This window comes from Myotis davidii, unplaced genomic scaffold (assembly GCF_000327345.1).
Source record: "Myotis davidii unplaced genomic scaffold, ASM32734v1 scaffold332, whole genome shotgun sequence".
Taxonomy (NCBI): Eukaryota; Metazoa; Chordata; class Mammalia; order Chiroptera; family Vespertilionidae; genus Myotis; species Myotis davidii.
In genome coordinates, this window is record NW_006285779.1 from 2,055,258 (window position 1) to 2,067,826 (window position 12,569).

At 46.5% G+C, this 12,569-nt stretch overlaps 1 protein-coding gene across 4 annotated transcripts in view; it reads right to left on the reverse strand.

Annotated features, from left to right (window-relative positions):
- Positions 1 to 12,569, reverse strand: part of PDCD11 (programmed cell death 11) — a 37,320-nt gene that overhangs the window by 8,765 nt on the left and 15,986 nt on the right. For 3 of the 4 annotated variants that reach the window (XM_006756457.2, XM_006756458.2, XM_006756456.2), the window contains exons 13-25: positions 12,213 to 12,464; positions 11,600 to 11,734; positions 10,842 to 11,036; positions 9,768 to 9,938; positions 8,573 to 8,792; positions 7,686 to 7,835; positions 7,347 to 7,462; positions 5,408 to 5,949; positions 4,451 to 4,513; positions 2,710 to 2,818; positions 1,286 to 1,375; positions 989 to 1,091; positions 383 to 560 (exon numbers count right to left, since the gene is read on the reverse strand). In XM_006756457.2, coding sequence (XP_006756520.1) covers positions 383 to 560; positions 989 to 1,091; positions 1,286 to 1,375; positions 2,710 to 2,818; positions 4,451 to 4,513; positions 5,408 to 5,949; positions 7,347 to 7,462; positions 7,686 to 7,835; positions 8,573 to 8,792; positions 9,768 to 9,938; positions 10,842 to 11,036; positions 11,600 to 11,734; positions 12,213 to 12,464 — 2,324 coding nt within the window. The remainder of the gene's footprint in view (positions 1 to 382; positions 561 to 988; positions 1,092 to 1,285; positions 1,376 to 2,709; positions 2,819 to 4,450; positions 4,514 to 5,407; positions 5,950 to 7,346; positions 7,463 to 7,685; positions 7,836 to 8,572; positions 8,793 to 9,767; positions 9,939 to 10,841; positions 11,037 to 11,599; positions 11,735 to 12,212; positions 12,465 to 12,569) is intronic. The other variant, XM_006756459.2, reaches the window with a different exon arrangement.

Genomic DNA, 12,569 nt, shown 5'->3' on the forward strand with positions numbered 1-12,569 from the left:
ATGACAAAAAACACACGACAGAATACTAAATATGTTAAAAATAAGGTAAAAGAACAAGGTTGATTTAGACATATTAGCTTGGGAAAAGAAAAACATCCATGAGAAGCTGCTATGAGAAAAAAGCAAGTTGTAGAACAGTATATAAATAAAATTTTATTATATAAAGGGAAATTATACCTATATATGTGTGAAAGACTTGAAAGACAAAGACCAAAATACATAATGGTGAAAAGTTGCAGAGAAAAAAAGCCACATAAGTTTTCATTTTCTATTCAATTTTTTTTCTGGTGCCTAATCATGTATTACGTCTATAATTAAAAAACAAAAAAACAAACACCGCAATCCCACAAAGAGCTGAAAAGAGGAAGAAAACAGAGCCAACCTGACAATCTTCTCGGGGATGAAGTCTTCCAGGGGCGCCTCTGAGTAGGAGTCGCTCACGTGAAATATGCTGACTCTTCCAGTCCTCCCGAAGGGGAAGGAGACAGTCAGCCCCTTGTTGGGGGTCACCTTCACCACTCGGCCCATGGCCACTTCCCCCTTTTCAAGCTTGTGAGGACCTGGAGGGAGAAGGAACCTGACTCAGGGAAGAGGAAATGAGCCAGGAAAGAAGGTGGAATGCTCACCAACCACCGGCTGGGGAGGAAGCTACCCAGGCTTCAGGTTTCTAGGCTGAATGGACCAGAACAATCATGAAGACCCAGATTGCATGCCATGTAGTCAAGGATCCCAGGGCTATGTAGTAGACAACCCTTTCTGAGACCTAATGAAACCAACTGTGTAGGTAAAGGTGACTCAGACAGCAGTGGAGTAACACAGGTCAGAGAGTAAAACTCCAGGAAAATAGTTACAAGAAGGGACCAAGCACACTAAGCTTTCTGAGGACTCTAATACCCAAGGCATCCTTCAACCTGGGCAGTAACAGAAGATCCCTTCCCCTCCTTTGCACCCCCTCCCTTCCTGACCAGGCACCACTTCATCACCACACCTATGAGTGAGAGACACAAGAAGGCCTTCGAGGAATCTGGACCAACCACGGTGGCCTTCAGGGCCTGGCCAATTTGGAACTTCTTATCTGGATGTTTCAGAACCTGGAAGGACAAGTAAACTCCTCAGATGTTTGAAGAAAGGTCTATCATTTATCCAAACCACATAGCATTAAGTCTCCAAAGCAAGTGTCCTCCAAACCAATCCTTGAATCTTTGTAGCTACTAAGAACACAGAGCAGACACTGAGCCAAGCTTAAGGAGCCTGAGGATCTTTCCAGGGATCTCTAGCAACTGACCTTAAAGCTAAGAGAAATGAGCAACATGGGAATTCTTCCCCGGATGTCTGGAGCGATCTCCACCTCGAGCCATTTCTTAATCACGTTGTACTGAGAAGGAAAAACAGGAGGAGAAATGGAATGAAACAAATACAAGCATTTCTTTTTTAACCTGCATTAAAATATCATCTCCTAAAATCACAGGGCTGAAAGGACTCTAATCCTACACTGTTCCAAAGGACAGAAATCCACTCCTACATCCCATTGCCCAAGCTCAACTTCCACTTCTCATAGGTTTCACTCAGAGTCTCGCTCAGAGCCTGCGCCAGCCCAGCAGGATGTGCTTCCCTCTTGGTGCTCAGCAAAAAAGACCCTGGAGAGGCGCTCAAGCATCAGGACCAACCCCCCTGACCTCCGCAGCCTCCATGGAGCTCAGTTGAGCTCAGTGACTATTAAGCAGCTTCAATGTCTTATTTCTAGATCAGTTTAGATCTTGATCCTTTACTATTTACACAGTCTTCTAAACACACATCCCAATGTTCAAGTCAATCTAACAAAACATCTATCAAGCAGCCATTATGCACATGGCACGACAGTGATAAATCAAAGCCAGGCCCTGCCTTCAAGGAGATGACAGTCTACAGAGAATAAATCAAGTGAAAGTATGCACATAACTAGAGCAGCAAGCATCATGAAGAAAGGACAATATGCTACGGGAATATATAGGAGAATCAGTAATAAGGGAGCATTATTTGTGCTGGAGCCTGAACGATCACAGGCAATAGGAATGGAGGGCACTCCAGGTATAGAATACAAATAAAGATAAGAACGCAACTGGTTCTTTCAATGCAACTGGTACACCAGGTTGGTGCGATCAGATTGGGAAGAGCCTTACGACATGTGGGGTTTATGAATGTCTACAACAGGCAAACAAAGGGGTCAGCACCAGTGAGATGCTCAGATAGATACTTACAGAAGAATCTGGCAACACTGAAGGAGCTATTCCTCAAGGTCAAGCCCAGTCCACCTTTCTCTCCGATATATCCCAACCAGTACAATTCTCACTGATCGCTCCCCTTTTTTGAACTCCTGCTCCACTTGGGGTTAGAACACACTATCTGTCACCCAATTACATATCGTTTTGCATCACATCTACTTTACAAAAGGCCAGAACCTAAAGTCCAATCCTGCATTCATTTTAAACCTTGCTCTATCGTGTATTTTTCTTTCCATCTTGTACAATTAATCTATAAACATGTTGAACTGTTATTTCATAAGCTGTAAATTTAGCTCCTCGATTAGACCAGAAAGTTTTCCAGGAGCAAAGCCTATCATCTCCCATGAACCACCACGGTAGCAAAGCCTAGTGCTAATGGCCCCTCTCCAGCTTCTCCGTTTCTTCTGAGAAAAGGATGGCATCACATTGCAAGGCATGCACTACTCACCTTCTTCAAGAAGCAAGTCACGGTCTGACCAGCCTGGTACTGTTTAATCTTCTCCAAAGGGCTAACAGAGTGAGTGTTGAGAGCAGCATGGCCATCCTTCTCCAGCACACTGTTTGCAGAAAGGCAATGGAAAGAGTAAACCAAACCCTGGCTTAAAAACACTTCCCCCAACTGGCCATGGACAGATTATATAGGATTACCCCAACTCATACACACCCTCCACGCCCCCATTTCTCTCCTTACAGGGGAAGGTTCACAATACTTGCATGACAGCGAATCTTTTCCATTTCACTCACATAGGTGTGAACAAGCTATACAGTAGGTAACCTACAATAATCTTTATAATTTTAGGAAACAAACGTATTTTAATTCTTTCTTAATACTTAGCTATTGCTTTATACTTAGCAGAACTGCTTCCACAAATAAGCTCTCACTCAATGTGACAACACTCCCATGTGTGAATGAGGCAGGGTAGATATTATTAAACTCATTTTATGCTACTGAAGCAGAAGGTGAAGTCAGGCTCTGACTCTAAAATCCAGGGCTTTGTCCCCTATGCTACCTTGCCATTATCACTTTCCTGATTCTCTTTCTTCTCAGAAGAGCAACAGGAAAATGTGGTCTGAAAGTTATCAGTCTACAATTTACTTCAAAGGAGTCAGTTTGGCTCAGTGGATAGAGCATTGGCCTGTGGACTGAAAGGTCCCAGGTTTGATTCTGGCCAAGGGCATATGCCCAGGTTACGAGCTCGATCCCCAGTGTGGGGCGTGTAGGAGGCAGCCGATCAATGATTCTCTCTCACCATTGATGTTTTTATCTCCCTCTCCCTTCCTCTCTGAAATCAATAAAGTGTGTGTGTGTGAAACCAGATATTAAACAAATAGGAATTATGTGCTCTACCAAATCTCAATGCTCTGGAAGTAAAGGGCTTACTTTGAAGTTCTAAGAGTGTTGTTAGCATCTGGAACTCAATGTTTCAGGAATATTTACCTCAGATACAAGCCTTCTCAGAAATATTCCACTTCTATTCTGATCATTTTAGGACACGGACCAAACTCACCCCTGAGAGTTACTTAAGAGGCCCTTCCACAATAACCCTAAGCACACAAGGCTTCCAATGCGATGGATCCCGGGCTGAGTCTGCAGAGCCATTTGCACAGCCATGAACCTAGCTTCATTCGCTGATGGCCTATCGATTCTGAATGGCTGTGTTTTGTTTTAATGTAAGAAGCAGAAGCAGAAGCAGATAGGCCTATGGATCAAAATGCTTAAGATCCTCTGAAAAAATTATCCCAAACTGCACCCACCACTACATGGAACTACTACTTACTTCTTCTCCACCTAGAATCCCTCCTGGAACACCCCTCTGTAGAATCCACTAGAGCATGACCTAAAATTCCAGTCACCAAACAGTAGTCTTCACTCAGAGAACAGATACTCTTGGCTAGGTGTTGTTTATTTAGGGAATTGGGTTGAGAGCAAAAATTATTTCTTTTTGTTACATGCCTACAAACAGAACCGCTATCAAGCTTTAAATGATACTTAAGCCCTGAATACAGTGTTTACATTAAATTTCAGATTAACCTCACAAAATAGCTGTCTGAGAGCCAAATATCCTTACTAGAGAATAAGTTAACCTGGATAGAGAGGCCAAGTCAGTCACAATCAACCCTGGGATCCGGGTTCCTGTTTCCAAGGCCCAGAGCTCTTTCCAGGAGACCATGCTACTGGTTCCCCTCACCTGGGCCGCACGCTCAGCTCCGGGATGGTTCGGATAAACCTGGGGTGACTTATTGGGAGAAACCTGGGAATACAAATAAGGTCAAATCATTTCTCTTTTCTCTGTGACACCATACTCTGGAGATCAGTTTCTTTCTAGTCCCCACCAAACCAAGCTTAAAAACCACCTGCTCCACTGCCACCACCCATCGGCGACGTGTCGGGCCTGCAGGGTCCCATTCTCATCCTGTGCAGTACATGTTAAGGAGCCAGCTCATCTGATCTTTTAGGATTGTCATATGAAACCCTGAAAAGAATTTTCCTTATAGACTATCTATTCCAACTCCTTCATTCTGAAAATTAGGAAATTGAGGTCTAGAGAGAATAAATGGCTTAGTAAAGATTCCACAGTTACTGAAATTACTATGCAAGTTATTAGCTAGAAGCTGGTCTTTTTTTGCTTTCTTTATTATAGCAAGGATTTCTGCTACAATAACATACTGTAACAAGATTTAAAGTAAACGAATATAACTAACGGATGCAGGGCGGGATGAATTATAATAACTGCTGATGTATCCTGAGCAGTAATTATGTGTCAGGCAGCCTGTTAGGCACGATACGTACTAGCAGCTCTCTCAATCTTCACAACATCCTTACAAGGTAGTCACTACCCTTACTCTCACTTTACAAATTAAGAAAATAAAACTCAAAGAGTGAAGTATCTACTTATCTCCTGGACACATAATCTTAAATGGCAAGCCGGAAACTAGATCTGATTCTAGACCAATGCTCCTGACCACTATACCATTAAAATGTTTAAAAGGCATATAAAAGGATTCTTTGGTGAATGTTTTTGTTAACTGAAAAAAAAAATCTGATTCCTGTGCAACTTTTGGAAACCTACCTCAGTTTCCATTCCTTCTCCCACAATTACAATCTCCCCCCCCACCAAACCGCTCATCCCCCAAAGCCTCCATACTTGGATGTCTTCACATCTCGCCCTCCAATCACGCGGGCAGTGACCTTCTTCCCAACCTTCAGCCTGGCAGTAGGAGATGTGCCCTCTGGAACGTCATCTAGAATGTGGGAGGCATGGATACAGCCAATGATGCCATTTTCCAGGGTCACAACCACATGGGTGGGCTTAATGGACTTGACAGTCCCTGTGACCATGTCCCCAATGGAGAGGGTATGCTTCTTTTTAAACCCTACAACCATGCACGGATCCCCTTCATCATCCTCGTCGACCGTCTCAGAGTCCTTCCGGGTCTGTCTCATTGTCCTCTTAGCAGCTGGTCCCTCAACAGCCAAAAGAAGGCCAGTCACTCCGGGTTCCGTGGTCTTGAGAGTTAGGGAGACACCCTGTCCCACTTGCAACTTCTCTGAGTCAAAGCGGAATGTGTCATTGAGATGAGAGGTGAGAGAGAAAGCTGCCAGGTGGCCAGTCTCGACCAAGGAAGCAACAGCAAAGGACTCCTCCAAGTGCTGCACAATCGCCTGGTGTTCACGGCCTTTCTTCAGCTGGAAAACAGAGGAAACCCACCATTCCCACTTCTTACAGAGCACAGGACCCGTTCATCACCCACTGGGCTGTAATACAGTGGGTGGGGTTGGGAAAAGCCTGGAGTCCAGGGACCCAAGGCTAGATCAGAATCACCTGGAGTTAGCTTCTGTTTTACCCTAGAACTAGTGGAATCAGCAGGTGACTTCTACTTATTCTCCAGTTCTAAGACACTGGCTCCTACTCTCTTAGTTCTACAGCTCTCCCCCAATTTTTTACTCTTTCACTCAACAAATAGAGTCACTCCTGAGAGCTTACTATGTGCAAGCCATTCAGTCTATCTTGCCCCCAAATCCAAACTGTGCTCATGTCCAAACTGTGCATCCAAGTGCACCAACTTCACTTGGATGATAAAATGGAACAAGGACCTGCAAGGACACTTACTGAGGGGTTAGTATTGCTTTCTATTTCTCTTTGTCTCTCAAAGTCTCAAACTTACAAGCAACTAGAGGTTAAGGATTATACGTATGTAATTCTCTGCACCATACCTTACGTAATTGGGTGCTTAAAACTTTTAGACAGACCAAATATATGTCATCCAGAGAAAAATACTACTAATTTTGAGATTTTCCTTGAACCCATTCTTCTCTCACACAAAAGTATCAGGAGAGGGTGTCGATGAGCAGCCTGGAGGTCAGAACTACCCACAGACATGTTTTGTTTGGGTCATACGATGTTTTTAAAACATGGTTTTCAACCTTTCCCACTCTTATTTCAAATAAAAAATCTAAATTCTGCCTTTTCTTAAAATTCGGAGATAGCCTGGCTGGTGTGGCTTGGTGGTTAAGCATCAACCTATGAGCCAGGAGGTCAAAGTTTGATTCCCAATCAGGGCATATGCCCGGGTTGTGGGCTAGGTCCCCAGTTGGGGGGCATGCAGGAGGCAACTGATCAACGATTCTGTCTCATCATTGATGAGTCTATCTTTCTCTCTTCTTCTCTGAAATTAACAAAAATATTTATATTTTAAAAAATCAAAGACAGCAACACCAGACCCAGATGTTCCCACCTGACAATAACCAAATGGAAACGAATGGTCTCTGTCCCTCAGCGGGCTGCAGGCTGTCAGCACTTACTGCTACCACTCCCTATAACCCACCCACCTGGCTCACTTCCCTCATTTACATAACCTGCTTGGCCTTTAAAACAGGTGACCATAAAACTTATCATCTGAACCCGAAAGTCTGAGCTATTAATAACTACACCGGGACGAGAGGTATAAACTAGGTGGGAATGATGCAGATAAATCCACCCTATCTCCAAGCATTTGTGTCAGAATCCCTGGCAAAGTATGTGGGATTGAAGGGGTGTAAAATGCCTTTAAAATCATGGAAATGAAAGCCATGAGCAAGCTTACCTTTTTAGCTTTCCTATTCACCAAATCGTGGCAAAGGGAAACGTGTACTTCCAACTTCAACATGTCAACATTCAAGATCACAGCCTTCTTTTTCTGCCCAGATTCCACCTCCTGCCCTGCAGTGCAGAACCAAACACAACATGATCACCCCCTGGAGCAGGGGGGAGGGAGACAGCATCTCTCCAAGAGCCCTGCTGTCCGTTGTCCTGATTGAATACCACAAGTTTCTACAGAATCAGCTCATTACCCTATGTATTTGGAAATTCTGAGTCCAGGAGAGGAAGCGAGCGGCAAAGGGTTTCCCCCACCAACCATGGTGGGCAAAACCGAAGCACTCACCTGCCCGATGGTATTTGCTGGCTCTCAGGACCAGACCAGGCACTGGGCCCTCACTGAACACCACAGAGCCATCTTCTAACACCTCTTGCACCTCTAGGTCAAGGACCATCCCTGGGGTCATTTCAGCCAGCGTCTGGATCAACACAGAGTCTACCAGAGACCCAAAGGAAACAGGAATTAGCAAGCAGAAACATTCTTACCATTCTTTTCCTTCAGAAATGTGCTACTACATAGAGCAACAGTGGAGCGCTGGAACCACAGTGAAGGTAAAATCACCTTTAGTAAAATTGTCCCATACCCATGAAAAGTCCTATCATAAAGGGAGACACCTCTGCCTCTTGCTAATCCTACCTGGCCACGATTCATGCATATAGCCAGCAAATGCCAGTAACACATGCTTTCCTTTGGTTTCTGAATTTTCATTCTTTCTATTTAGAATCTACCCTTTCAAGCTTCTTATTCCTGAATCCCGAAAAGGGTTCCAACAATCTGACACAATGGTTCAAAGCTTAGGAGGATCGGAATAACCCCTCACAAAGTGTTCTAGCGGGTCCCTTTCCAATTTATCATCCACTATATATTTGTTGAAAATGGAACAAAAAGTGAAGAGGTGAATGGATTCATAACACATGCAAACCTGAGGCCACAGAAGTAAGGAAAGTTTTGGCTCTGGACTGGGCAGGAACACAGGGGGACTTCTGGGATGCTGGTAATGAACTTTACCTGAAGCTGGGTGGCGGTTAAACAGGGGTGTTGATTTTATACACATTTACTGAGCTGTACCCTAAAGGATTTGTGCACTTTATGTCATACACCCATCAGACGGGCATAAGTTATAAGACATGCTCCCCACCCCTGACCCTCATCCTCTTCCCTCCTGCTCCCACCTCGGTTGCTCATGAGGCTGCGCACGCCCTGCCGCTCCTCCAGGCACTGGCTCAGGAGGAGGAGGCTGGTGGTAGCCAGATCTCCCAGAGTGCAGTCCGACAGCCGCAGCGACAGCAGCATCCGCTGCTTCTCCTCGTCCACGTTGGTCACCTTTGCAACCACCGTCTGCCCCTCGACGAAGTGGTCACTTGTGGAGGTCACAAATTTGTCACTCATGATCTAAAAGGAATGGGCAGAAAATTAAAAAAGGAAAAGAAGTCTCTGTTAAGACAATCTAGTTAATGTGCCCAGAAAGGAGTCTGAGAGATGGGGAGGGCACATAGGACCCAGGACATTGCCCCCGGCCCTGAGTGCAGCTCCACTGCCCTTCCATAAAAACAGGAGAGGCCCAGGCTGCCCAACACAGCCTCCCAGAGGGCATCCAGCCAAGAAGGCACATCAGGGGCAAGCCAGGGTGCCCCCACGCTGTCCATGTCTCTAACATCCAATGACAGCCCTCCTCCCTTCACTATGTATGTTTCTGGGGTCCTCCCTTCTGCTCCCATTTTTTTAAACTGTTCTGGCAGGAGATGCAAATGTGATTTTCCCAGACAAAATACCAGAAAGACAAATCTATGGAAGGGAAGAAATATTTACGGATTATCTGTGGCAGAAATGAGCTACAAGCCATATGCTCACCACTGTGTTACACGGACTCTGGTAAGACTCCTCCCGCTCTGGCTCCGTTTATTCAGCAGGTCTGAGGGGTTCAACCACGGGATCCCTAGGAGTCTTTTCCAGTTTGAAAAGTTTAAAATTCAAAGACGTGGTGCTTAAGGGGGGGATAATTCCAAGGGTATTCTGGTACCATCACACCTCAAAAACCCCAGCAGGCTGCAACACCTGTACTCAGCTGCTCAGGAAAATCGATTTCCCCATCTAACAGGCTGAGAGTATAAAAACAGGTTCAGTATCCTTACACTGGATGCTGGGCAGAGGCCCATCTACCCATCACTCCAGTGTGAAGTGAAAGGTATCCCTTCCTCCAGGAGGACACAGCTGGGCAATGGGAGCCCGGACTGAACCTCAGCCCTGCGCCCAGAGCCAAGTGCCTCCATGCCATGCCCCTGAAAATCTTTCAAGGGACTCTCTTGCTCCTTCCCATCAACCCCAGGTTCTGTGACCCTGTGCCCTCGTGCATGAAGCTGAACTTACAGCTTTGGGGGCCAGTCCGCTAAGGCCTGAGGGGAACTGGACGAACACACCGTAGTCCTTGATGCTCTTCACAAAGCCAATGAGCAGCATTCCAGGATGGATTTCTGAGAAGGTCTTGGGATCCTGGCCTCCCTCTACTGTGGAGACCAAAGCTGGCTTCCTACAAAGGAGCTAGTGGTGCTTCATCAAGGAATATTCCAGAAAGGGCAGATGAAATATCCGTCTTTCCCATCCTTCTCCCCTATGCGCCCTCTGCTACTAGCATGATCCTCTACGTGTGTAGACCAGCAGCAGCAACAGCACCTGGAACTTGTTAGAAATGCAAATTCTTAAGCATCACCCCAGACCTATGTATCGGAAACTCTGAGGGGGACCCAGCAAGCTGTCTGAACAGGCCCTCCACATGATTCTGATGCCGTCAAGTTTGAGCATCAAGTTTGTGCTATTCTTCTCCTTAACTCGCCTCCAGATTACTGGGGGAGACCAAAATGGGAATGGCTCTTCCCTGTGGCTTGGCAGCTGGACTGGCCATGACACAATTCCCCACCAACCTCACACTAACCACTATGCCTCGCTTCACCCCAAGCAGATTTTATGTTCAGTGAAAAAAAAGGCAATGTTCTCCTTCAAAAAACCCATCACAAGATCAAAGGGAATATTCTGAGCCCCAAATCCCTTTGGGGGGAGGGGAAAAAGATGGACAGCAACAACCTTAATTATTCCAACTCAAGGGGTGAGCACTGAGCGCCCTGCCAAGGCCAGTGAGCTACTGGAAATACCTCGCTGGGCCTGGCAGGCCACGCTGCCTCCCCCACCCCGACTCCCACTTTGCCCTGACCATCAGCATCTGCCGGCAGGATTCCAACCCCACTCTAACTTTCTACCAGGGAAATACAGGGAAAGTGCAAGCTTGTTCACTGGTTTGGTTTTATGGAAGTATTTCTGTAGTCAAATGGTCTACTTTTTCCATGGAGTTTCCAGCTAAGAGCACAGCCCAACCCAGTTTCCCCCCCGAGAGGACCCATGTCCTCCCCCACAACCTTCCATGGCTCCCCAGATACCAGTGAAGGATACAACATGTCCCTCACTCTGACTCAGACACAGGACTCTGTGAAGAGTGTCACCAGCCTGGAGCCAGTGATGTAACAGTGGGCCGTTGGCGACGTGGTCTGACAGATGAGACGTGGGAAGGAAAGCAGGGATGTTGTGGGGCAGGACCGTCACCTCCAGCCCGTCCTTAGTCTTCTCTAAAACCTTCACATCCACCAGCTACCCAGGGAAGAGAGAGACAAAAAAACAGCACTTGTCTCATGCACAGAGAGCGGCCTCGTCTGGGCCAGGCAGAGATCAAAGGCATCAAATTCCAGCACCAGGAACCATAGAAAGGTCAAGATCAGAGAAGCTGTCTTCCACACCCCACACCATCATCCCCAAAGATCCAGCAGGCGTGCACACGCACATGCACACACATACACACATCAGGACCCTTTTGTGTGATATCATTCCTCTCCCAAGTCCCTCCTCGGGGTCCCAGAGCAAAGACAGTCTTGCAGGATGGTCTTAGAGACCAGAGAGGAAACAGGGCAGCAGTACACGGCCAAAAAGCCACACCATGACACAACTTTCCTTTCCTGGACAGCTTCCATTTGCTCTGAGTCAAAGGAAAAAACATATGAGGTTCTCCCACAAAAACCTCAATTTCCTCTGGCCCCAGGATCTTAGCTAACTACCTCAATCTTTCCCCTCCAGCGGTTTCAGTATCCCATGTGCCAGTGGCACCCTGCTCTCAGCAACTAGAAACTAAAACAACTTGTCTAAAGAAGTCTGGGTACCTGCCCAACGTTAACGGCTTTTCTTTTCTTCTGACTTTGTCCCACATGCTCTTTCTTTGGGTCACTCAACAGCCTGAAGGACAAGAGCATCCTCTCTTTGGATGGCTCACAGTTCAGCACCGCGACCTTCACCACCTGGAGAGAAACCACACCTGGTTGGCTAACTCCTCCCAACGGGCCTGCTTGGACCTGGAGAAAGGCCCTCCACCAGCGCTGCAGGGGCCTTGGGAGAGCCACCCAGATCCTAGATCAGACCAGAACGTAGTGAAAAGAGCTATACAGAACACCCCCTAAGTCAGCTTTTGGGTAAAGAAGACATGAATAAATTTTTGGTACAATCCCAAGTTTTAAAAAAATTATTTTTCCCAGACAGACCCAGGTTCACTGGTTTTATGGCACTGCCCCCTGGTGGTCCACTTGTTTGCCAGCATCCAATGAAGCCCCTTGAGAGTTTCTCTCTGTTCTGTTCCCATCTCCTACACCAAGCTGGCTCAGGCCCAGTGCCCCACATGCCCTCTTCCTCATCCGTTAAAAAATAGTTCCCCATGCTACTCCTTTAAATCTGTGTTCATGGGGTCACTAAGGGTAGGGGTCCGCGGGGGAAGAGTATTACCTGGCCAGTGTAAAAGACCTTCTCTGGGTCAGGGACATACTCAGCACTGAGCTCATGCTTGGGTACCAGTCCCTGCACATCATTGTAGAACTTCACAATGCAGCCGTAGTCCTTGACCCTGAGGATGAAGCCATGTGTCTGCAGACCAGGCTTAGTGTTGTCATAACAGGTAATGGCAGGTAGTTTGGACTCAACCAGGGTTTTCTTCAGGGTCATCATCAGCTTCTTGGCTTCAGGGTCACAAAGCAAAACCTAGGGAAAGGATACTGGCTGTCATCAGGTTACCAGTTATCAAGAGAGCTGGTCTCTGCAACCCCTGAACCCAAAGGCCATGGTCGTCCCTAAGGACCTACTCTC